Source organism: Anolis carolinensis, unplaced genomic scaffold, assembly GCF_035594765.1.
Source record: "Anolis carolinensis isolate JA03-04 unplaced genomic scaffold, rAnoCar3.1.pri scaffold_11, whole genome shotgun sequence".
NCBI lineage: Eukaryota > Metazoa > Chordata > Lepidosauria > Squamata > Dactyloidae > Anolis > Anolis carolinensis.
Genome location: NW_026943822.1, coordinates 8432305 through 8459136, shown reverse-complemented (window position 1 = coordinate 8459136; position 26832 = coordinate 8432305). Strand labels below are relative to the sequence as shown.

The following is a 26832-nucleotide window of genomic DNA, read 5'->3' as shown; positions in this document are numbered from 1 at the left end:
AAGGAGGGAGGAGGAGGAGGAGGAGAGAAAAACAGCAGCAGGAGGAGAGGAAGAGGCAGGAGAGGCGATGGGAGCGAGAGGAGGCTCCGGGGTGGAGTGAGCGGCCAGTCCCTTCTTTCCTTCCAAGCCTTGGAAGGAGCCCCGGGGACAAGGCTGCAGCCACCCAGGCGGAGGCGATGCCCCGGTAGAGGCCCAGGAGGGGATGGAGGACGGGCTGGCATCCGAGGATGATACCTGTGAGTAGGGGAAGGAAGGAAGGAAGGAAGGAAGGAAGGAAGGAAGGAAGGAAGGAAGGAAGGAAGGAAGGAAGGAAGGAAGGAAGGAAGGAAGGAGAGAAGGAAGGAAGGAAGGAGAGAAAGAAAGGAGGGAGGGAGGAGAGAAGGAAGGAAGGAGATAAGGAGGGACGGACGGACGGAAGGAAGGAAGGAAGGAAGGAAGGAAGGAAGGAAGGAAGGAAAGAAAGAAAGGAGGAAGGGAGGGAGGGAGGAGAGAAGGAAGGAAGGAAGGAAGAAAAGAAAAGAAAGAAGGAAGAAAGGAAGGAAGGAGAGAAAGAAAGAAAGGAGGGAGGGAAGGAAGTAAAGAAAGGAGGAAAGGAAGGAAGGAGAAAGGGACGGAAGGGAGGGAGGGAGGGGAGGAAAGGATGGAGGGAGAAGGAAGGAAGGAAGGAAGGAAGGAAGGAAGGAAGGAAGGAAGGAAGGAAGGAAGGAAGGAGAGAAGAAAGGAAAGAAAGAAAGGAGGGAAGGAAGGGAGGGAGGGAAGAAGGGAGGAAGAAAGGAAGGGAGGGAAGGATGGAAAAGGAAAGAAGAAAGGAAGGGAAGAAGGGAAATGAAGGAAGGGAACGAAAGGAGGGAATGTGGCTCAAGACGGGCACAACACAGTTAAAACTTCATAAAACGTGGTGTAAAACACAGATGTCAATATGTATTCTATAAAATAGAAATATTAAAATAGAGGGAACAACGACTAAAATGCAGGCAACACGGGACAAGTTTAAAAATCATGGTTAAAAATGAATTGGACAGTTCCGACAGCTTGAAGATATGAAGCCCCTGGACATGTTAACAACATATTGAGAAGGTTAAAACTGTATCTATTAATATCATATAGATATTATATATTATATTACAGGCTGGGCTGTGGCGCAGGCTGGTGAGCAGCCAGCTGCCAGCTGCAACAAATCACTCTGACCAAGAGGTCATGAGTTTGAGGCCAGCTCAGAGCCTGTGTTTGTCTTTGTTTTTGTTCTATGTTTAGGCATTGAATGTTTGCCTTATATGTGTAATGTGATCCGCCCTGAGTCCCCTTCGGGGTGAGAAGGGCGGAATATAAATACTGTAAATAAATAAATAAATATTATATGTATTATTAGCTGTGCCCAGCCATGCGTTGCTGTGGCAAAGTGTGGTGGTATGGGAAATAAAGTATTGAGGAATTGGTGGTAGTTAGTATATGTTATTTCCTAAAGCTTGTGAATATACAATATTTCTGGTTGTTCCTTTTTTTGTCTGTTGAAGGCCAGTATGAATGCTGCAATTGAATGTTTTGCATGTAATGGCCATTCAGCTTCAAAGCCTGGCTACTTCCTCCCTGGGGGAATCTTTTGTTGGGAGGTGTTAGCTGGCTCTGATTGTTTCGTGTCTGCAATTCCCCTGTTTTCAGAGTGTTGTTCAGAGTGAACCCTGCCTGTCCCCCCCCCCCCCCCGCAACATTGTGGCTGAGCGGGTTTCTATGACATGAAGGGGGTGGGGCCTGAAGGGGGCGGGCCTACCCTTTTGACTGGCAGCCAGGGGGAGAACCGCTCTTCCTCGTCCTCTGTAATTTGGACTTTATTTTTCTAGGTTTTTTTTTATTGAAAGACATAGATAGGATAACTATGTTTTTTGTGACCAAATTTGGTGTGATTTGGTTCAGTGGTTTTGTTGTTTACTCCATGGGAAAAATGCACATTACATTTTTATATATATAGATTATATTATATAGTTGTTATTTTTGTCAAAGGTAACAACAAGCCAAGACAGATTGATGCCTCTTTAGCATTGAGCTGTGGCAGGGGATGATGGGAATTGTAGTTCAATGCACCAGATTGGGAGAGACATAGCTCAAGAAGGTCTTCCTTCATTCAATGATGAATCCCTTTAGTAAGAAAGTCTCCTTGACAAAGGGCAGTTTACATACCTGCCCTTGTGACTAACAGCCAATATTTACACACTGTATAATTATAATACAGATAGGATAAACAGTACTTTCCCTGAAAAGAACCACTATGATAGGGCAGAGATCATAGTGGATTTACATAGCAAGGATTGGAATGGGTTTATGTAGCTATTTCTCCTCCCAACTTCCTTGATTTCCTTAGAAAAAAAGGATCAAAACAGAGAAACTCAGCCCACTCTGGGTTATAATCTAAATTTTAAAAGACCTTTCCCCCAGGATGCTGAGCATTGATTTGCTTTAATTCAGATCCTGATTTCTGCCTTAGATCCATACTCAGGGCATGATCAAACCTTGTACTACCTCGGCTCAATGCGATGCAATGATGGGAATTGTAGTTTCCCAAGGTTATTGGCATACCCTCGCAAAGAATGCAACTCCCCAGATTCCTTAGCTCAGGGGTCCCCAAACCAAGGCCTGTGGGCCGGATGCGACCCTCCAAGGTCATTTACCTGGCCCCTGTCCTAAACTTTAGACTTAGGGTCTCTTTGCTTACCTATGGTCTTATGAGATCGTCTAGATGGTCTTTGAAGGTCTCTCTGCTTAGCTACAGCCTTATGAGACCATCTAGATGGCTTTTGGAGGTCACTTTCTTTACCTATGGTTTTATAAGATTGTCTAGATGGCCTTTGGGGGCCCCTTTCCTTATCTATGATCTTCTGATGGCCTGATGAGATCATCTAGATGTCCTTTGAGGGTCCCTTCCCTTACCTATGGTCTTATGAGACCATCTAGATGGTCTTTGGGGGTCTCTTTGCTTACCTACGTCTCTTAATGTGCCCTGTTTCCTCCAGTGCTTCTTTCGGAAAAGGATTTCCACGATGCGGCCAAGCGAAATGACACGGTGCGCATGCAAGAGTTGATCAAGAGAGGGGTGGATGTCCGGGCCAAGAATAATGTAGGTACCCGTTGCGTATGGTTTGGGGAGCATGACTCCGCCTGGCAGCATATGAACCCCATTTCTCACACAGGATTTATATCATTTCGAGCATTGGATTGAAGAAGCTTCAACTGCCACTTCAACTACCACTTCAACTGCCATAACTCAAGGCTATGGAATCCCAGAGCTGTCGTTTGACCAAGTCTTTAGCCTCCTCTGCTAAAGGGTGCTGGTGCATCAACAAATATACAAACCCCATGATTCCATCGCATTAAGCTGTTACAGTTCAAGCGGTTCATTCGACAGTGTAGACACGCTGTTCAGGGTCAAATCCTCCTTCTTTGCCATGTAAACCCATTGGGTGACCTTCGGCAACTCTCACTCTCTCAGCCTCTCTGCGGAGGCCAATTGACCATCTGCTTCTGAAGGAATCTGGGTGAGAAATCCCCGCGATAAGGTTGCCAAAAGTTAGAAACCACACAACAAGGAGTCTATTTGTTACACTAGGTAACAAAATTTGAAAAAATATTCTGTTCCTGGTTTGAAAGTGTTATTTCCTGTTTAAGTGTGCAGTCCTTAATTTGAAAGAAGTTGTTCTACTCCAGAAACTCCATTTTTGTGGCACAAACAAGGTTGAATTGGTTGAGACTCAATGAGATAGTTATTGAAAAACTAGAGCAAAACGTGCTATAGCAGGATGTCCCTTCTGCAAAGATGAAGTTTTGGCAGTTTGATAAACTTTCCCCATGTTTTTATGATCAAATCCATTAGGAAATGACATTTATAACCCAGGAACAAACATTGTGTTATGTAATGTTATCGTTTGGTTGTCTTTCAGTGCTTTTAATGTCATTGATAGTTGACTTATAGTCCCTTTAACTTTTATGCAATGGATTTTGATTCTCAAGTTGTATCTGTCCTAAAATTTTATAAGCCACCTTGAGTTCGAGACTGGGGATGATGAAGGTGATGGTGACGATGGTGATGATAGCTGAGCTATCATCCCCCAAAGACTTGCTGAAACAAAATAGTCTTCTCCTTCCTATGAAAGTATAGTAGACTAAACTCTCTAGAATGGGTCCTCAGAAGGTCTGGTATTCTGTTCTGCCACCTTCATAAGTATATCAGAAGATGGCCATCTGTCAGGAGTGCTTTGATGGTGCTTTTCCGGCGTGTCAGATGGGATTGGACTGGATGCTCAATCCGGTCTCTTCCAACTCTAGGATTCTACGATCATCGGAAACATAGGACAAGGCCTTCTTGGTGGCCACTCCTATGCAATTCCAAGGGACACAGAGGGAAAAATCTTGCCCTTCCCAGTAAGCTCTGGCAAAAGCAAACTTCATTCAATACCTTTGCTATTATGGGTCCTCTGAAGGTCCGGTATTCTGTTCTACTACCTTCACAGGTCCATCAGAAGATGAACATCTGTCAGGAGTGCTTTGATGGTGTGTTGGCAGAATGGAGTTGGACTGGATGCTCCATGCAGTCTCTTCCAACTCTAGGATTCTACGATCATAGGAAACACAGGACAAGTCCTTCTTGGTGGTCTTGAAGAGACACAGAGGGCAAACTCTTGCCCTCTTGCCCTTCCCAGTAGGCTCTGGCAAAAGCAACATTTTGCTCTGCATTCAATACCTTTACTGTTCTGACCACCCTCCCGTGTTAGTTGCCTTGGTGCATTCTAATTTTCTTTGGTGAAATGTTGGAAGGCATGGATAGGACATGACAATAACCCTCAAGCGGCCAGACCGTTCATTTGCCATCTGATAAGAGAGAAGTTAACTCTTGGATGCTTGTACTTGGCCCTGCTGTCCCGTTTCCTTCCGATGCTTAACTTCTCCCTTCCTTTCCAGATAGACAGGACTGCGCTCCATTGGGCAGCCGGAGCAGGGCACGAACAGGCGGTGCGTCTTCTCTTGGATCACGACGCCTCCGTCAACGATGTGGATAACGTAAGCTGCATCAGAGTCTGTGAGAAATACGAGTTAAAAAAACCATCCTTTGTTATCGGGGCGTGAGAATTGCTTGCACTGAATTATTCTGTATACTCATTTGTTTATTTATTCAATGATAATAGTCCCACATTTTCTGCCTCAAAGGACTCAAAGATTGCCAGAAATAAATGCTTTTCCTGCATGGCACGGGGTTGGACTACATGGCCCATATGGTCTCTTCCAACTCTATTGTTCTATGATTCTAAGTGGAGATAAACAGATGGTTTATGTCCCTTATCTGAAAGGTTTGGGAACAGAAGTGTTTGAGGTATTGCATATATTTCTTTTTCAGATTTTGGAATATTTCCATACACATAATGCAATACCTTGGAAATGGGACCCAGATCTCAACACAAAAAAATAATTTAGTGTTTCATATATACTTTATGCACATAGCCAGAGCTTTCCAATATTTCGTGCTGATGACACACCTTTTTAGACACGCAACGTTTCGCGACACAGTAATTCAGTTTTATAGGAAAACATGTTCAACCAACCCATAATAAGAGATATGGACACATAAGTAATGTATGGGAAACAATACATCTCATGAAAACTTTTCATTTATATATATTTTTAATAGTGACACACCTTTTTAAACATGCATTGTTTTGCGACCCCTTAATTCAGTTCTATAGAAAAGCTGAGGTTCAACCAACCCATTATAAGGAATATGGTCACATACATAATTGGTCATAACAAAATGCATGGGGACATAACACATCTCCTGAAAACCTTTTGTTTATATTTTAGAAGTATATGACTTATTGGTTATTACACATAGATAAGAGGTTTCAAGTTCCATTAGTGTGACACACTCAAGTGTTGTGAAACACAGTTTGGAAAACTCTGCTTTAGACAATATAGGTAAAAGTAAAGGTTTCCCCCTGATGTTAAGTCTAGTTGTGTCCGATTCTGAGGGTTGGTGCTCATCTCCATTTCTAAGCCAAAGAGTCGGCATTCTCAGTAGACACCTCCAAGGTCATGTGGCCGGCATGACTGCATGGAGTACCATTACCTTCTCGCCAGAACGGTACCTATTGATCTACTCAACTGTTAGTTTGGCAGAAGCTGGGGATAATAGCGGGTGATCAGCCCGCTCCTCAGATTCGAACCGGCAACCTTTCGGTCAGCAAGTTCAACAGCTCAGCAGTTTAATCCGCTGCACCACCGGGGGATCCTTAGACAATATGCTTAATCTTTTTTTCTTTTTCTTTTTCTTTTTTGCACAAAGCAGTGTTTGGATAAACTGAACCATCAGGCACAAATGCAACACTGTTATGTCATTTGCTTTGTGGGTTTATTGGATTGACATCTTTAAAACGTGGGTTGCTTTCAGTGTTGCCCGACAGCCTGGAAATGTTGGGTGTCGCTTTATAAATCCATAAAACAAATGGAAGACATCAGTAAATCCCAAAGTCTTCTTAAAATGTGGTCAAGCTAAATGCATCCAGTTTGCTTCCCTTGAACTCTCACATCGATCTGATAAACAAATGCATGTGAGAAAGAAAACCAGCCGAAATGTGCCCACATTGGTGGACACTGCACCACTTTTGAGCATGCTGGAACACACCCGTGTGTCCAAGGAAGAAATGGCCTCTGCCCTCCTTACCTTAAAAAAACTGCCACAAGGATGTCCCTAGCCAAATCCTGGAGAGATAAAGAAACTCCAAAAATGAAGTGCTGGATGAATAAGATATTAGAAATAATGAATATGGACAAACTAACATACCTGCTAAAGAATAACCAAGGCTGTCCAGGAAAGGAAACAGACTGGAAATTGGTTAAAAATTACTTAAGAGAGAAAAAATGAGAATTATCATATGAGATCCAAGTAAGCAAAACTAAAAATTGAGCCTTACAATAGGAGAATAGGAGCAGATGGAGCTATCAGAATAAATCTTGAGAAGTTATGAAGAAAAAAGAATCTTAACGTCACCATGCAATAGATGGAAGTTGATTTTAATGTTATTTCCTTTGGTTTTTCTCCCCCCTTTTTTTCTTTCCCCCTTTTCTTTTTCTCTTCTCTCTTTCCTTTTCCACATTTTCAAACTTGCTCTCAATTTTGCATTTTATTTAATTATATGTCCATGTCTATGTCATTGTTGATTTGAAAAAGCTTGAATAAAAATTTATTTTAAAAAAACTGGACAACAAGGACAACATTCATTGTCATTTTATTCCAGAATCAAGGTGACCTTTCTTCTCTCTCTCTCTCTCTGGCTGCCCAGTTTGGGATGAACGCCCTCCTCTTGTCGGCTTGGTTCGGCCACCTGCGCATCCTTCAGATCCTGGTCAACGCCGGCGCCAAAACCAACTGTGCAAACAAGGTGCGGCCGTTTTCCACAAGTTTGCACACAGACGCGTATTGAAGAATGCATGTGGATGCATGTGCACACTTGGCTGTGCATTCAGTTGCACATTCTTTGGGTAGAGCATGGAATATCACACTTTGAAACCTAAAGCATGTGTTGTTGTTTGGCATGGACTCGGAAACGCATCGGAGGCATGCGGAAATGGCTGTTTAATGGCATGGGGGCTTTACAGAGCAGGAAGCATGATCTTCTCTCTTGGTATGCAGTCAGGCGGTGTTTGTTCAAGAGGCGAGCCTTGCTTTACACTATGTAACAAAATTAGGAAAAAAAATCTCTTCCTGGTTTGAAAGTGTCATCTTCTGTTTAATTGCGCGGTCCTTACTTCGAAGGTCATTGTTATACTCCAGAAATTTCATTTTTTGTGGCTGCCACAAACTGGGCTGAATTGGCTGAGACTTTATGACATCTTCATTGGAAAACTAGAGCAAAAGCTTCTGCAGGATATCCCGCAAAAACAAAGTGTTTGCAGTTTAATAAACGTTTCTCCTCTTTTGATGATAAAACCAATTAGGAAATGACGTTTATAACACAGGAACCAAAATCATGTTACATAGTGTTATGTGTCTGAAGCAGGGGTCCTCAAACCTTTTAAGTGGAGGGCCGATTCATGGTCCCTCAGATTGTTGAGGGGCCGAATTATCATTTGGGAAAAAAACAAAACAAATTCCTATGCTCACTGCATATGTCTTATTTGTAGTGCAAAGAAACCCCCACAGCAACAATTATTTATTTATTTATTTACTACATTTATACCCCACCCTCTCTCACCCCGAAGAGGACTCAGAGGGGCTTACAAGTTGTATGTACATACAATATATTATATTATTAGCATAGCACAATATTAGCATTACATATTACTATATTGTACTGTATCATTATACCGTAATATTATTAGTAATATTACATTTAATATATAATATATAATTAATATTATTATATTATACAATATTATTATATTGTATTATTATTATTATTAGCCGCCCTGAGTCCTCTATTGGGTGAGAAGGGTGGGGTAGAAATACTGTAATAAATAAATAAATATTATATTGTATTACATTATAATATTATTATCAATATTATATGTATTGTATACACAATATATTATATTATTACCATATCATTCATTTACAATATTTCATTTACAATATTGGTAAATGAAAGAACAATACAATATTTAAAAATAAAAATAATTTTAACCAACATACTGTAAACTTATCAGGATTTCAGTGGGAAGTGTGGGCCTGCTTCTGGCCAATGAGATAATCAAGTAGGATTGTTGTTGTTGTGCCTTCAAGTCATTTCAGACTTTGGGTGAGCCTAGGTCTAAAACTGAGGGTGGGGGCCAGGTAAATGGCCTTGGAGGGCCGCATCCAGCCCCCGGGCCTTAGTTTGGGGACCTCTGGTCTGAAGCATCAGCCATCGAGAATGCACCTCTGCCTGGGTTTTCTCTTGTAACACCATAAGACATTCCATGGTTGTAAGGATGGAGGGAAGGGATTTCCTCCAGGAAGGTTTTGGATTCATTCACGTGATGGCCAGAAGAGAAGTTCTCATCGCAGGGAGAAGAGCAGAAAAGTTACAGCAGGCTCCTGCAATTCTGGAATTTCCATGGATTTCAACAACACTGTACAAAGCAGTCTGACACCACTTCAGCTGCCACAGCTCAATGCTATGGATTGGGTTTTTTTCCCCCCTTGTGTTAGGAGCAACTTGAGAAACTGCAAGTTGCTTCTGGTGTGAAAGAATTGGCTGTCTGCAAGGTTGCTCAGGGGACGCCCGGATGTTTTACCAGCCTGTGCGGGGCTTCTCTCATGTCCCCGTCTGGGAAGCTGGAACTGCCGAACTTTTGGTCAGCAGTCCTGCCAGCACAAGGATTTAACCTATTGCGCAACCGGATTGGTGGGAATTGTAGTTTTCACAAGGTCTTCGGTCCAAAAGTGCTGATGCTTTGCCAAACTACAACTTCCTTGAGCTGAATCTTGTCCTTTCACTTTTCAGAATGGACGCCACTTGCTGCATTGCGCTGCCCAAAGAGGACACCTGAAGGTGATTGAGTTCATCATGGAAGATCTGGAGGATGTGCGGCTGGATAAGAAAGACAAGGTGCGTACTCATGGTTTTTCACTTCCATGGGGGTCCTGTGCCCTTACTTAACCCCAGCGAATGTGGACTGTACAACAGATTGCTACCAAGGATTATGTTTTCTCCTCCAAGATGGACCGGACTGCCTTTCATTTAGCAGCAGAGAATGGGCACCTCGAAGTAGTGGAGTTCCTGGTTGCCTTGAGTTGTGCACAGAACCTTAAAGACAAGGTATGTCAATAATAATAATAACAATAATAATAATAATAATAATAATAATAATAATACTTCTTACTGGGATCTGCACGCATCATCTGAAAATACATCACACAGTCCTAGACACTTGGGAAGTGTTCGACTTGTGATTTTGTGATACGAAATCCAGCATATCTATCTTGTTTGCTGTGTCATACAATGTCGTTGTACCAATAATACTTTATTTATTACTAGAAAGAATTTATAATTACTGCCACCAATTTGTAACGATGCAACCACCAAAGACGCAGGGAGGAGACTTTTTACTTTTCTTTAAAGGGTAGCGTAACTTGGCTTAGAATATATGCGACAGAGGCTTGGATGTTGAAAGAACAATACCAAGTTTATTCAGGTACAGAGCTTAGTGGTTTCAATGTAGTTTCTCATTTAGAGGTACACTTTATTTAACAGTTGCAACAATAACATATGATGAATCCACTTTCAAAAGATTTTCTCCTTTCCTTGAGCAGTTTAAACCTTTTCCTATTCCTTCAACTGCTATTAACTGAACACTTCTGATCTAACTGGAATTGCTTCCTTTTACCACTCAGATTCTACCAATAAACCCAAACAAGTCACTTGACTTATGACACAACTAGAAATCTGAGGTTCCCTGGTTTCCCTAACCTGGAACCAGTCTCTTCCCTGTGACTCTCAGATCACAGACTGTAAAACCAGCCTTCCCTGTGGTTCTCTGATCACAGACTGTAAAACCAGCCTTCCCTGTGGTTCTCTAACCACAGACTGAGTTTTGAACTTCCCTGTGATTCCCCCATCACAGACCGAGTTTCTTTTTTAAACTCTCTCTTCTGCTAAATGGCAATTGGCTCCGCCTACTTCTCCATGGCAACCAGCCTCTGAGTGCTGAGATGGCTACTCCCTTCATGCAATAACTATAATACTTACCCTTTTAAAACATAAACACACAATTAAACATAACATCTGCAAACCAAAATTCATACTTCATTACAATTACCTTCCTCATTCTGCAGATGGTGCACTGCTCTGCTTCTCTCTTTTATCCCTTACCCGGGAAGCTGTTTTATAGCTGCTTGGAGGAAAAAGCAAATAAACTATAGAGAGGTGATATTTTGGGGGCTTTTTAATGATATTTTCTGCCAATACTCCCCTAACCTGTCAATAGATCTATTGATTTATTGTGCCCTGGGAGGATGTCACTGGCTGTCTTTACTATTGGGTCTCCCTTCTTTTTATTTATGGCGGATAATATCGCACTGATGTTCAGGAGAAGAACACAGCCCTCCATTTAGCTGCCAAGAATGGTCACACACGGGTGCTACGGAAACTTATTGAAATTGGGATGGACCTTGATGAGAAGAATATGGTGAGTAGAAGACTTTCGGAGGGAGAATACCTATTCCAAGTGTACGCCAAGGGCTTGTTTCCCTCGAACAAAAACCTAAACAAGCCAATAGCCAAAGGCCGAGATCCAATAAGTTGACACTCCCTAGGTAGTGTGTAGCTTTGTTGCAAAATTGTGGCATCGCATAACCAAATGTGCATTTATTTTTATACATTGATACACAACCATATGGACAATGTATACTTATGAACTATGTGCAATGCACATTTGTGTGCAATGGTGCCACATCCAAAATTCTGCTTTTACAGCTTCCAATTGAATATGGATGATATACATTGGCCAAAAAAAGGACAACTACAGGCAGAAAGGAACTTTTACATGTGAAGGATACTAACAGGGTGCAGCCAAGATAAATTATTCAATGGGGACCTTACTTTCCTTGCTTCTATCATTTCCTGTAGCCTTTTCTATTCCACAAATTCTCCTTCCCTTTTCAAACTCTCCGTCTAGTCTCTATTGCTGCTCCTTACCTTGAGAGCTCTACTCTGTAATAAGGATTGAAAACCTTTCAGTCTCCATTTGCACGTATTTCTCCAAATCCCGCCTGCACTATCTCTTGGCATGATGAATCTATCCATGAATCTATCTTCTTTTCCTCTCTCTTTGAAGGAAGGGTTGACTGCACTGCATTTGGCTGTTGAAGGAGGACACCATGGCTGCCTGAATCTACTCCTGGAAGCCGGCTGTGATATCAATGCCCAAACTCAGGTTAGTGGTTTGTACTGGGAGGCTATTTTCCCAGTCCCCAGGTGGGAAGGGTGATGGGAAATACTTTAGTTCTGCAAAGAAGACATTGTTAGAGATATTGCAAAGGCTTAAGATGACTAAACTGAGGCTGTCGTACTTTGGACACATCATGAGATGATGTGGCTCGTTGGAAAAGATGATCATCCTTGGTAAAGAAGAAGGCCATAGAAAAAGAGGAAAACAACATTGTAACTGGATTGATGCAAGGAAGGAAGCTGCTATTCTTGGAATTTACAAGACTTGAGTGGACAATGGAGGTTGTTGGAGGTCTCTCATTCATAGAATTGCCGTAAGTCGAAGACAACACATAATGCAAAGAAAAGTAGCAAGGAAGCCTTGATGTAGTTCAGTGATTCCCAAACTTGGACCTTCCAGTTGCCAGAAGCCCAACACTCATGGATTCTGGAAACTGAAGTCTAAAACATCTGGAGGGCTAAAGTTTGCGAATCACTGAACAAGTTCAAGGTCTTTGCGGAATGATTTCTTCCCATGCTTCCTCAATCTTGTTCTCCCCTTAGAAAAACATGACCTGCCTTCATTACGCTGCACTGAATTGCTACGAAGACATGGCCAGGATCCTGATCAATGCAGGGATTCAAATAGATGCACTGAATTATGTAAGTAGCTCATTGAATCAGTGACAAACACGGGACCTTTGCTTCTCTGAATGGAGAATTATGCATCCCTTAGCTCTAGTTTGAAGGAGTCATGCTCCAAGGGGAATGAGACCAGCAGCAAACGCTCTGGTTGTATAGTTCAGAGATGGGGATAACGGAGCCTACTGCCTTCAGGAAGGTCTCCTTCTGTTGGTAAATGAAGGCCTCTGATTCTGCTAACTTCTTGAGAACTGAGTTAAGTTTTTGACCTCCTAAGAAGCTTAGCGGGCAACAACGGAAAAGGCCCTGTCTTCCTATAAAGGTTGTGGGATTGAGAGAAGGACCCTAGAGTCCAGGAAGCTTCATGCCGAAAGGTACCATCCATCAGATATCGTGGACTTAGGTCCCATAGGGCTTTATCGGTCATAACTAGTGCTAACTACATAATGTATCTGCCGAGTGGCCACACCTGACCAGAGATGGAAAAACATAATTTGCAATTTGCGGGACTTGTTGGCCTTCCGCAGGGCATGTAAGACACATCTGTTTCGACAGGCTTTTGAGTTCTGTTGTTGATGTTTTAAAAGGTGCTTTTATGATGTTTTTAAGATGTTTTTAAAGATGTTTTTTAAATTGTTGATTTTAGCCGGTTCTTGTAAGCCGCTCCGAGCCCTAGGGGAGTGGCGGCATATAAGTTTGAAAAATAAATAAATAAATAAACAAACGTGGAGGCCAAAACTCAAGATATGCATTTGATGTAGTTGTTTCTGCCTGCAGCAAAACTCCTCTGCTATGCATATTGCGGTGCTACACAATCATCCATCCTTGGTCAAGCTCCTGATTGATGCCGAATGTGACCTGGACATCCCTGATAATGTAAGACTTTGCTAGTTGGCTAATGGTCACTTTCAGTTGCTTTTTGCATAAACAGTATAGATGACACACTGCGATCCAAAATTCAGAAGGGATGTGATGGTGTCCCCATCTTTGGTGTAAAAAGGCGATCAACATGTACCAGCTGTTATTGAAAATGATCAGGGATTTTTCCTTGATTGACATCATCAGGTTGTGCATCTCAACTAATTCACATCCTTTCAGTTTTCTAGTGTTGGGAGAGCTGATACTTTCCATTTCTGAATGGAGACAATTCTCAATTCAAAATCATTGTAGTCTTCCATGTTTTCTCTCTAGATAATCACTCAGCAGTTCGAAAACATCCCAATGTGAGTAGATAAATATGTAGCGCTCTGGCAGGAAGGTAACGGCTCTCCATGCAGTCATGCTGGCCACATGACCTTGGAGGTGTCTACAGACAACGCCGGCTCTTCGGCTTAGAAATGGAGATGAGCACCAACCCCCAGAGTCAGACACGACTGGACTTAATGTCAGGGGAAACCTTTACCTTTACTGGACTTTACAGTTGCTGTCCAGGGTGCTGAATGTATTTTGCAGCTTTCAGCTTTTTGGGTAGTTTCTTTCAAGGTTGGAGTTAAACCCAGAGTGGATTGACAATCCCATCAAGCTTGTTCTCTCACTGTTGCAACATTGCCTGTTTCCCCAAATTGTCCTAACATACAAGGCAAAATCCTACTCCGTGTCCCTCTTAGGCAAGTTAATTTGGCTCCGATGGGGATTCCCGTAAAGAACAAAATAGCTCTTGAAACCCAGGAAACCGACTAAGACCTGCTTCTCTTGTTTTTTTCCCTTTTATTTACCCAGAGGCAGCAGAGCCCGCTGCATATTGCTGCTGAATATGGGAGGCAAGACATTGCGGAGATCATCCTGATCGCCGGGGTGAATTTGAAACTCACAGACAAGGTAAAGCATGACTTGCATGGAACCCTAAGGCCATTTAGAATACATCCATTGAACCACTTGAATATGAGAACAGTATCTACTGGTGTATAAGTTGAACACAAAGTTATGGATTTTGTTATGATCAGTGGATAAGTCAACACCAACTCAGGATCCTAATTTTTGTGGCTTTTCCCTGTTTTCTTTAATTGCAATTGTCGTTTTCTTCCATTATTACAATTTCAAGAAAAACCTTTATCCCTTTTCTAAAGTCACATTATCCTCTCCTTCCTTTAAGGAAGCCTTTCCAGGCCGATTCCAACTAATTTCCATACAAAAAGGGGGGATATTTGAAAGTTTTCAGGCATGTCATTACTGGAAAATGAGGCATGCACTCCCAAGATATGACAAAAGTCACATTAATTTCAAGATATGATAAATTAGCTTTTCCTTTTTTTATTTTATGGTTCTTATTCCCTTCTCCTGCTTTGTCCTTTGTTTGCAGCAAGGGAAAACATCACTAGATATTGCTGCCCGTGGGAACCACGTCAACTTGGCTGATATGATCATCAAAGCAGATAGGTTTTACAAATGGGAAAAGGTAGGAAACCCAGTTATAAACATACCATTAGGACCCTAAGGGTGTGCAGCTAGAGGCTATATAGAATCATAGAATCATAGAATAGTAGAGTTGGAAGAGACCTCATGGGCCATCTAGTCCAACCCCCCGTTAAGAAGCAGGAAATCGCATTCAAAGCACCCCCGACAGATGGCCATCCAGCCTCTGCTTAAAAGCCTCCAAAGAAGGAGCCTCCACCACAGTCTGGGGGAGAGAGTTCCACTGCCGAACAGCCCTTCTCACAGTGAGGAAGTTCTTCCTGATGTTCAGGTGGAATCTCCTTTCCTGTAGTTTGAAGCCATTGTTCCATTGTGTTCTAGTCTCCAGGGCAGCAGAAAATAAGCTTGCTCCCTCCTCCCTATGACTTCCCTTCATGTATTTGTATATGGCTATCATGTCTCCTCTCAGCCTTCTCTTCTGCAGGCTAAACATGCCCAGTTCTTTAAGCCTCTCCTCACAGGGCTTGTTCTCCAGACCCTTAATCATTTTAGTCGCCTTCCTCTGGACGCTTCCCAGCTTGTAAACATCTCCCTTCATCTGCGGTGCCCAAAATTGGACACAGTGTGATTCCAGGTGTGGTCTGACCAAGGCAGAATAGAGGGGGAGCATGACTTCCCTGGATCTAGACGCTATTCCCCTATTGATGCAGGCCAGAATCCCATTGGCTTTTTTAGCTGCCGCATCACATTGTAGGCTCATGTTTAACTTGTTGTCCACAAGGACTCCAAGGTCTTTTTCGCACACACTGCTGTCAAGCCAGGCGTCCCCCATTCTGTATCTTTGATTTCCATTTTTTTTGCCGAAGTGAAGTATCTTGCATTTGTCCCTGTTGAACTTCATTTTGTTAGTTTCGGCCCATCTCTCTAGTCTGTCAAGATCGTTTTGAATTCTGCTCCTGTCTTCTGGAGTGTTGGTTATCCCTCCGAGTTTGGTGTCATCTGCAAACTTGATGATCGTGCCTTCTAACCCTTTGTCTAAGTCGTTAATAAAGATGTTGAACAGAACCGGGCCCAGGACGGAGCCCTGCGGCATTCCACTTGTCACTTCTTTCCAAGATGAAGATGACGCATTGGTGAGCACCCTTTGCAGATCCACCTAACCGTAGTTTTGTCTAGTCCACATTTAACTAGTTTGTTTGCCAGAAGGTCGTGGGGGACTTTGTCGAAGGCCTTACTGAAATCCAGGTACGCTACATCCACGGCATTCCCTGTATCGACCCAACTCGTAACTCTATCGAAAAAAGAGATCAGATTAGTCTGGCATGACTTGTTATTGGTAAATCCGTGTTGACTATTAGCAATGACCGCATTTGTTTCTAAGTGTTTGCAGACCACTTCCTTCATGATCTTTTCCAGAATCTTGCCTGATATTGATGTGAGGCTGACCGGACGGTAATTGTTTGGGTCGTTCTTTTTTCCCTTCTTGAAGATAGGGACCACATTCGCCCTCCTCCAATCTGCTGGGACTTCTCCCGTTCTCCAAGAACTCTCGAAGATGATTGCCAGTGGTTCTGAAATAACTTCCGCTAGTTCCTTCAGTACTCTTGGATGTAGCTGATCTGGCCCTGGCGACTTGAATTCGTTTAGAGAGGCCTGGTGTTCCTGGACAACTTGTTTCCTTATTTGGGGTTGGATTTCCCCCAATCCTTCGTCCATTCCATGTTGGTGAGGTTGAAGATGGCTTTCTTTTTGTGAGAAGACCGAGGCAAAGAAGGCATTAAGCAGTTCTGCCTTTTCCCTATCCCCTGTCACCATCACCCCATCTTCTCCTTGCAGTGGCCCTATCACCTCCTTTTTCTTCCTTTTTCTACCAACGTAAGCAAAAAAACCTTTTTTGTTGTTTTTTATGTCCCTGGCAAGCCTGAGCTCATTTTGTGCTTTAGCCTTGCAAACCTTTGATTTATCAATGTATACATCTGTAATTTCAAGAAATGTATTTGGTGCCTGCAGTACTCTCTTTGTTCATGAGGTGGCAGACTTACCAAACTAAGACATAGTTTTGCAGTTGATATGTTTTAAAGTTGTGTTGGGAAGCAGTCTGGTGGTCAAGGATAACTAGCTATATGGCACTTCTATCTTAGGGAGCCATAGAAGTGCATCATAACTCTAGCTTCACTCTGATGCATGGTCACACTGTGTTCAGATCTTCACAGTTGCAAAGGCTTTGGTGAATCAAATTAAAGATTATTCTAACATTTGCAAAGTACAAAAAAAGACGTGGAAGGAGAATTTAACCAAGGCTGCTGTGGAATGTTCACCAATACTAACTGTTCTGGAAGACAAAATTCCAAAGGTTTTGCTCTTCTACGGATTTTGGATTTTGTTATGTTTTGGTGCAAGGCCAACATGGATACCCCTGAATATGTTTGGCATGAAACAGAGCAGTTTGATTGGCATGCTGGTTGTGTGTAGCATAGGAACCGTTTATAAACAGCTTGAGAAAAAAAATTGTGCACAATTTGAAGACTGATATAGATGGATGGATGCAAGGATGGATGGATGCATAGATAGACAGTGGCATAGATAGATAGAGAGATAGAGGTAGGTAGGTAAGTAGATAGGTAGGTAGATAGATGCATGGATGCATGGATAGATGCATATTTATTTATTTATTACAATATTTATATCCCGCCCTTCTCACCCAACAGGGGACTCAGGGCGGCTTACAATAAAACGCATATATAAAAATTATACAGTGCAATATAAATCAGTTAAAACATTATTAACTTACATCAGTATTCATAAAACACATTATAAAATACAGGTAGGCGTGTTGCATAGACAGTTGCATAGATCGATTGATAGATGGATGGATGGATAGATGCATGGATAGTTGCATAGAGATAGATAGATGCATGGGTGGATGCATGGATGGATTCATGGATGCATGGGTAGATGCATGGATAGATGTATGGCTAGATATTAAGATAGATGCATAGATAGATAGATAGATAGATAGATAGATAGATAGATAGATAGATAGATAGATGCATAGTTCGATAGATAAGGAGATAGATAGATAGATAGATAGATAGATAGATAGATAGATAGATAGATAGATAGATAGATAGATAGATGCATAGATGAATGCATGCATGCATGGATGGATGGATGCATAGATAGACAGTTGCATAAATAGATGGATGGATGCATGGATGCATAGACGATAGTTGCATAGATAGATTGATCAATAGATGAATAAATGGGTGGATAGATGCATAGATGAATAGATGCATAGGTAGGTAGGTTAGTAAGTAGGTAGGTGGATGCATAGATAGATGGTTAGATGGATGGATGGATGGATGGATGGTTGGATGGATGGACGGACGGACGGATGGTTGGATGGATGGGCGGATGTCCCTCTTGGTGCAGCTGTCTAGCTTTTAAGATGGGTCCATTTGTGGTCATGACAATGGTACCATAATCATAAATATTAGTAGGAAAATGTTATGAATGTTGTAAAATTAGCTTACAATATCATAACTTTCTGACAGGATGCGTGGCCTATCTTTAAAAAGGTCTGTGCAAATTAATGGAAGAGATCATGGCCCTTTCTTTGCAGGATACGCTGAACAGCGATTCTGACTCCTGGATAGCCAAGCACCTCACCTTCAAGCAAGACCACCGTCTGGAGACCAAACACATCCGTTCGGTCATGTGGAGACTCGCTACCAAATACCTCAAACCCAGTGAGTGGAAGAAGCTGGCGCATTACTGGAAATTCACTGAGGCACACATCCGAGCGATTGAACACCAGTGGGCAGGTAGGAGCCCTTGGAAGAGCCTGTCTCCTCAAGAGCTTCTTGTGAGCATTCAAAGCTGACATAGACATCTCTGGACATTGCAGGGTTTGCTGTCCCTGCACTTAATATTTCCAAGAATAGAGGCCTTTTGATCTGGCTCCGAGGACTATACCAGATGAAAAGACCCATGCTTTCCATAAATAAACATGCCTACTTATTTGTCCCTAAAACTTTACCATGAAAGGGCTTTTGTTCTTGGCCTGGCTGAGTTTAACCCCACAGATTTTCCTTAATGCAACAAAGAAAAATGCATGTTACTAAAACATGAGTTGCCGTATATGATTTGATTTGCACAACAGCAAGACCTACTTTTGTGTGTGTCCTCTGTTCATCCCAGGCACCAAAAGTTATCGGGAACACGGCCACAGGATGCTGCTGATTTGGTTCCACGGCATGATCATGGCGGGGGAAAACCCGGTCAAAGGGCTCTATGAAGGTTTGGTGGGCATCGGGAGGAAAGACTTGGCAGGTAAGGCAATGTCTGGTCCTCCGTCAACTTCGTACGATTCAGTCGTGTGTGTATCTGCATTGTAGAATTAATGCAGTTCAATACCACTTTTGACTGCTATGGCTCCATGCTATGAGACCCTAAGAGGGCAATGAAGGTGATAAGAGGGATGGAGAACCAAATATATGAGGAGAGTCTAAAGAAATACGAAATGCCGAGCATGGCAAAGAGGGGACGCATTTGCGCTCCTTACATATCAAACTGATGCAGTGGGATAAGCTGTCGGGACAAACATATCTTTGGTTGGATTGCTGTGGGTTTTCTAGGCAGTATGGCCATGTTCCAGAAGCATTCTCTCCTGACGTTTCACCCACATCTATGACAGGCATCCTCAGAGGTTGTGAGGTCTGTTGGAAACTAGGCAAGTGGGGTTGATACATCTGTGGAATGATGTCCAGGGTGGGAGAAAGAACTCTTGTCTGTTTGAGGCAAGCGTGAATGTTGCAATCGGCCACCTTGATTATATAACTTTGTAATATAATAATAATAACTTTATTCTTATATCCCACCCCATCTTCCCAAAGGGACTCAGGGCGGCTCACATGAAGACTAAGCCTGGCATTACACAATAAAATACGATCACATGAATACATTTAAAACATATAAACATAAAATCATAAAATATATAATACATTAAAACGTACTCAAGCAATAGCTACTAGCATTCAATGGCCTTGCAGCTTCAAAGCCTGGCTGCTTCCTGCTTACCAGTACAGTAGAGTCTCACTTATCCAACATAAACGGGCCGGCAGAACGTTGGATAAGCAAATATGTTGGATAATAAGGAGGCATTAAGGAAAAGCCTATTAAACATCAAATTAGTTTATGATTTTACAAATTAAGCACCAAAACATCATGTTATACAACAAATTTGACAGAAAAAGTAGTTCAATACACAGTAATGCTATGTAGTAATTACTGTATTTACGAATTTAGCACCAAAATATCACGATATATTGAAAACATTGACTACAAAAATGCGTTGGATAATCCAGAACGTTGGATAAGCGATGGTTGGATAAGTGGGACTCTACTGTATTTAAAAACTCTAAAATCAGGACAGTAAATAAAGAACAACACAGGGGAACTCCAGACAGGAAACAATCAGGGCTAGCTAACACCTCCCAACAAAGGATTCCTCCAGGCAGGAAGCAACCAGGTTTTGAAGCTACAAGTCCATTCAGTGCTAAGCAAGGTGGCCAATTACAACATTCACACTTGCCTCAAACAGACAAGAGTTGTTTCTCCCACCCTGGTCATTATTCTACAAATCTATAAACCTCACTTGCCTAGTTTCCAACAGACCTCATTACCTCTGAGGATGCCTGCCATAGATGTGGGCGAAACGTCAGGAGAGAATGCTTCAAACAGACAAGAGTTCTTTCTCCCACCCTGGTCATTATTCTACAAATCTATAAACCTCACTTGCCTAGTTTCCAACAGACCTCACTACCTCTGAGGATGCCTGCCATAGATGTGGGCGAAACGTCAGGAGAGAATGCTTCAAACAGACAAGAGTTCTTTCTCCCACCCTGGTCATTATTCTACAAATCTATAAACCTCACTTGCCTAGTTTCCAACAGACCTCACTACCTCTGAGGATGCCTGCCATAGATGTGGGCGAAACGTCAGGAGAGAATGCTTCTGGAGCATGGCCATACTGCCCAGAAAACCCAAAACAACTCTGATTTTGGCCGTGAAAGACTTCAACAACACAGATCTTTGATTCTTTTGACAGAGAGCATCCGGAAACAAGCAAACGCCGAACCTACTTCTCCAAGGAAGTGTGCAGCTATGTGAAGCCTGAGAAAATGACAAGAGTCCAGATCCTATTGCTGTAAATGGGTTGCAACCAATGGAACTGACCTAATCATTTTTTAAGAAACTATGGTTCTTCAAATAGGTTGTCATTAACCTGTCTCTAAGGGCTTCACGCCATAACAAATGGCACCGTTTTTCCACCTGAGATATCAGGTAAACATAAAATGTGCATCACCGCAATCCATTCTGGCAGGTAATTGAGTTGTATTTTTAATCAGAGATTGATTTCCTAACTCTGACGCTAAGGTCCTCTTTTAAGCCTAAATCCCATTGAATCCATTGAAGTTGCCATTGCATGAAGGTGGTTTTTAAAACCAGAATATCTCACTGTGAAGTATAGAATGCCTTCTGTTTTGTGGAGCTCCATCATGGAGATGTCCTTGGGCCACCTTCCCAATATTCCTTATGTTAGATAAAGATGCTGGGATCTGCAGTCTGTGATCTGCCAAGGCATACATATTCACCTCCGTTGTGGAAACCTAGCAGCATTTCTCTGATTTTCATTTGAAAAATAACTGCGCCTCGTTTTGTCAATTTAAAATGCTCCTCTTGCTGCCAACCAAGCGCTGGCGATCTGTGTATATTTTCAGTGTGGTTTGTTTACAACTTTATCGTGGAAGTATAATTTATTTTTGGGGATTTTGGCTCCACGTAGCCCACCCATCCCATTATCTATTCCATATAGGATATTCCCTTATTACATTTCAAAACCCAACCAATCATGGGAATCATAAACTGCAGGTTCCAGCATTTGGTTATGCTATTTAGAGCTGCAGGAATCTATAGCTCAACATCTGGAAGACTGCATGGTTGCCATCACAGTCAAGGTAAAGGTGACCTTCTGAGTCTCAGGGTGCATCTACACTGTGGAATTAACTCAGTTTGACATCACTTTAACTCTGGTTGGCAAGAAACCATCCCTTTTTGACAGAGACGACTAAAGACCTTCTCAAATTATAATAGCACTAGCTTGGAGACCTGGCGGTGCCTGGGTTAGAAGAAGGCAATGTTTGTTTTTTTATTTTATTTATTTATTTATTTATTTTTCAAGCTTATATGCCGCCACTCCCCTAGGGCTCGGGGTGGCTTACAAGAACAGGCTAAAATCAACAATTTATTTATTTATTTATTTATTTATTTATTTATTTATTTATTTACAGCATTTATATTCCGCCCTTCTCACCCCGAAGGGGACTCAGGGGACTCACATTACACATATAGGCAAACATTTAATGCCTTTTAACATAGAACAAAGACAAGACAAACATAGGCTCCGAGCGGGCCTCAAACTCATGACCTCCTGGTCAGAGTGATTCATTGTAGTGATTCATTGCAGCTGCTCTCCAGCCTGCGCCACAGCCCGAGCCCATTTAAAAAACATCTTTAAACATCTTTTAAAAAAATCTTAAAATGTTTTGGGGTGAAGTTTGGTCCAGATCCGTCATTGGCTTGGTTCAGTGCTGTCTGGATAAGGGTGAACTACAACTTCCAGATCTGAAGTTAATCACCCCCAAATCAGTCCTGTATGCACAGTTGGCCATGTTGGGTCTGTGTGCCAAGTTTAGTCCAGATTTGTTGTCGACTGGGTTCACTGCTGTCTGGATAAGGGTGAACTACTACTCCCAGATCCGAAGTCAATCACCCCCAAACCAGGCCTGTATGCACAGTTGCCAAGTTTGGTCCAGATCTGACGTCAGCTGGATTCAGTGCTTTCTGGATGTAGGTTAATGTCGCACCTCAGAATAGTTCACCTTGCTGTTGACACCAGATCACACACACAGATAGTCTTTTGTAATTTTATTGAGCAAAAGCAAATATATATCAAAGAAGGCAGAAATAAAGTTCCCAAAGTAGTTGTAAAAAGAGTCAGTAAATCCAATAGTCCATAGGCAAAACAAGAGTCAGTAAATCCAATAGTCCATAGGCAAAACAAGAGTCAGTAAATCCAATAGTCCATAGGCAAAGCGGGAGTCATTAATCCAAAAGAACAAAGGTCCATAGGTTACAAAGATCCAGGAACAGGAGAATCTCTAAGACAAGAAAACAGACATCCACTCTGATGAAGCGAGAATTTGCTTTGACAAATATATGTCTCTCAACACACAGTTTTAAAAGCAACCCAAAAATGCATTTCTCTTTCCTTCGGAGACCTCCCGCTTTCTAGCTAATCTCAGGCTGCGGTGAGGCTGAGGCATTCCTTTCCATTGCAAACGATCTGCTCTAGATAGCAATGGCACTTCCTCAAGGCCAACTAAATCATTATCTTGCACCTGAACAAGGGCCTGAGACAATCCAGCTCATTAGTTCCCATGGGAATGTCTTCCTGGTTGTTATCTATGACAGGCTGGTTCAAGAGTTCACCAACAAGCTGTGTTCCTGGCTCTTCTGAACCAGCCTGTATAATTCCCATCCCCATGCAATCATCCTGAAATTCATCCTGCATCCCATCATCTGGCTCCTGCATCTGGGAACCCAGAATCCCCTTCCTCATCTTCAGACTGGCTCTGCTGCTGCTGAGTCACAACACTTAACTATAATTTCCGAAATCAAGGTCCATTTCCACAAGCCCCTGCAGTATGTTCAGTTGGTCTCTGTGCCAAGTTTGTTCCCAGTCCATTGTCAGTGGGGGCCACAATATCAGTGAAGGTACTACAAGTCCCGTTATCTGTGGCAAGTTTGGTCCAGATCCATCGTTGGTTGGGTTCACAGTGCTCTCTGGATGTAGGTGAAGTACAGCTCTTGTAGATCGTGGTGAATTATCCCCAAACTTCTTGTTCAGTTGCTGATTAATTCCTCTGTTAACTGTACGCCATAGGGAAGGGTTAAGGGAGAGGCAGTGGGCGGGGTCATGCAAATTAAGGAAACCTGGGATGTCCATTCTGGAGGAAAAACAGAACATCTAGGATTAAATTGTCCCCAGGAAAACCTTCACTTGGGTGGGGGGCAGAACGGTGTTTGTGGAGGACACGGGCAGGGTTTGGGCTACATGTTCCTGGTGCTCACTGTAACCTGCATGTCAGTGAAAGGAGGGCCATGGGTGTCTCCTGCTCAGTGGGATCTATAGCTGTTTGTGGAGGCCGGAGGCTGTTTGTGTAAGTGGACACGACACCTCCTCCACATACACATCTTCACTTTTATTATGTGTATACTTGAACTGCATTCGTTCTGCAGCATAGGTGCATTCCAATACAACTGAGTTCAATTTCTGCTTAACTTTGGATGCATTACTTGAACAAGTGAGAATATTAAGCACAACCAAACTGAACACAGATGAGATGTAGTGTTTTGATCTAGGTTTTTTGGTGGCACCATCATAGAGCTGTTGATGGCTGTGTATCTACTGCATTGTTTCTTGTAATTCAGGATGGGAATCCATGTTTCTAAAGTGAACTCTGCCATGGCAAAAGGTTCAGAGGTGCATGCTTGTTGAGGCACAAAACTTCATCGCAAGAGACGCGTTGACAATATCTCTATAATGCAGCAGGGATGGGAGCCATGCCATCAACTCCAATCCCTCTAATCCAATGCCTTGGGAATCGTATCCATAATCGTTCGGAGCAATGCTCCAACTGGGGTTGCACGAGCCATGGAACGGCAGGTTATTCAACCCCGTGTAAATATCAATGAGGATTTGGGGTGGCCAACAAAAGGTGCGGGGAAGCCATTGTACAACTGAGCCAATACTTCTAGGGTTCCGGCTAACCGTTTCCCTACATTTTTAGCTATGCACTTGGAGACAATAAGCCGGCCAGCCCCTCCTCCTTAGCATGTCGACGGCAGCAACGTCAATACAAGGAAATGCGTCAGTTCTGGAAGTGCCATGAAAATACAATGCCAAGCCAGAGAAAGTCCATTAACACAATGTCCTGCCCTTTTGGATCTTCTAATGTTTGCAGATTTTAAAATAGTAGAGTCTCGCTTATCCAACATAAACGGGCCGGCAGAACGCTGGATAAGCAAAAATGTTGGATAATAAGGAGGGATTAAGGAAAAGCCTATTAAACATCAAATTACGTTATGATTTTACAAACTAAGCAACAAAACATGTTTTGCAACAAATTGACAGGTAAAGCAGTTCAATATATGGTGATGTAGTAATTACTGTATTTACGAATTTAGCAGCGAAACATCGCAATGTATAGACTACATTCCCTACAAAAATATTTGACTACTAAAAGGCAGAATGCGTTGGATAATACAGAACGTTGGATAAGCGAGACTTTATTGTATTGAAATGCTTTAATGCAAGCTGCTTTGAGTCTCCTTCATGGAGCAAAAGAGCAGAGTATACATAAACATCATCATGGGAAACAAACCCAAGAATAGCCAAAAATTTCCTCCTGGTTTTCCAGAAGAGATTAATACAAGTCTGCATAGGGTTCTCCTGTACACTTTATTGTGCTATTTATTACTAATTTAATTTTTATTTATTTGACCAGTCATATGACCATTTCAAAATACTCTACCTCCGCAGGGATATGGTCCGACCCAGGAGACTTATGAACATTTTGTGATCCGCCCCGAGTCTCTCAGGGAGATGGTGGTGGGATATAAATAAAGTATTATTATTATACTATTATTATTATATTGTATGACACAGCAAACAAGATAGATAAGCTGGATTTCGTATTACAAAATCACAAGTCGAACACTTCCCAAGCGTCTAGGACTGGGTGATGTATTTTCGGATGATGCGTGCAGATCCCAGTAGGGTGGCCTTTTGCAGTTGGCAGATCGTAATTTTGTCAATGTTTATTGTTTCCAAATGCTGGCTGAGATCTTTTGGCATGGCACCCAATGTGCCAATCACCACCGGGACCACCTGCACTAGTTTATTATTATTATTATTATTATTATTATTATTATTATTATTATTATTATTATTATTATTTTATTGTATGACACAGCAAACAAGGTATGCTAGATTTCGTATCACAAAATCACAAGTTGAACACTTCCCAAGTGTCTAGGACTGTGTGATGTATTTTCGGATGCATCATCCAGTAGGGTGGCCTTTTGCAGTTGGCAGATCGTGATTATTATTATTATTATTGAGTGCATCTGTATTGTAGAATGAATGCAGTTTGACTCTACTTTGACTGCCATGACTCAATGTTATGGTACCATGGGAGTTGTAGTTTTACAAGGTTAAGCTTTCTCTTCCAAAGAGGGCTGGTGCTACATCAAACGGCAACTTCTGCAATTGCTTAGCCTTGAGCCATGGCAGTTTAAAGTGTTGTCGAAGTGCTTTAATTATACAATGCAGATACACCCAAATCAAAGTCAGTCTGAGGAGGATCCAGAGGGCATTACAGGCCATGTAGACATCTTTAAGGGCCGCTCAACTTTAATATAAGCATTTACTGTTTCTCTGAAGGGCTTCTCTTTGGCATCAACATTCAATTGAGAGATTTGTCCCAGAACACAAACCCCCAATTGCTTCCTTCCCTGTATCCTACAGGTTGGAAATCTCAACTTCAAGGCAGCATGCAGACTTGGTCCTAGAAAAGATAGTGACCAGGTTGTTGCAAACGTTGGTCAGACTTTCTTAAAATTTGTCATGAAGTTTTTGTATTTTTTTTAAGTGTTGAAGCATCTGGTTTTCAAATAAACAAGGTTTCCCTTAAGCAACTTGTTGGGCTTCTTTATACATACAGTGAGCTTTTAGGATACGCCTACATTTTGGTTTTCAGGCTGCCTGCAAATACCGAAATTCCATGGATGTTCAAGTTGCATTATGTATAACGGCAAAAGCAAGGTT

At 42.2% G+C, this 26832-nt stretch overlaps 1 protein-coding gene across 5 annotated transcripts; it reads left to right on the top strand.

Annotated features, from left to right (window-relative positions):
• On the top strand, window positions 1–26698 carry ankdd1a (ankyrin repeat and death domain containing 1A). Of its 5 annotated transcripts, XM_062962972.1 has the most exons (15): window positions 2–236; window positions 3006–3109; window positions 4948–5046; window positions 7320–7418; window positions 9462–9566; window positions 9678–9776; window positions 11047–11145; window positions 11794–11892; window positions 12450–12548; window positions 13305–13403; window positions 14247–14345; window positions 14827–14922; window positions 18502–18703; window positions 19080–19211; window positions 20989–26698. In XM_062962972.1, the coding sequence occupies exons 1-15, from the start codon at window positions 203–205 to the stop codon at window positions 21048–21050; spliced, it is 1527 nt and encodes a 508-aa protein (XP_062819042.1). In that variant the 5' UTR covers window positions 2–202; the 3' UTR covers window positions 21051–26698. The 5 variants fall into 5 exon arrangements, with proteins under 5 accessions (XP_062819044.1, XP_062819042.1, XP_062819045.1 ...); XM_062962974.1 differs by lacking the exon at window positions 14827–14922 and having other exon boundaries at window positions 1–236; XM_062962975.1 differs by lacking the exon at window positions 3006–3109.
• The last annotated feature ends 134 nt before the right edge of the window (window positions 26699–26832 follow it).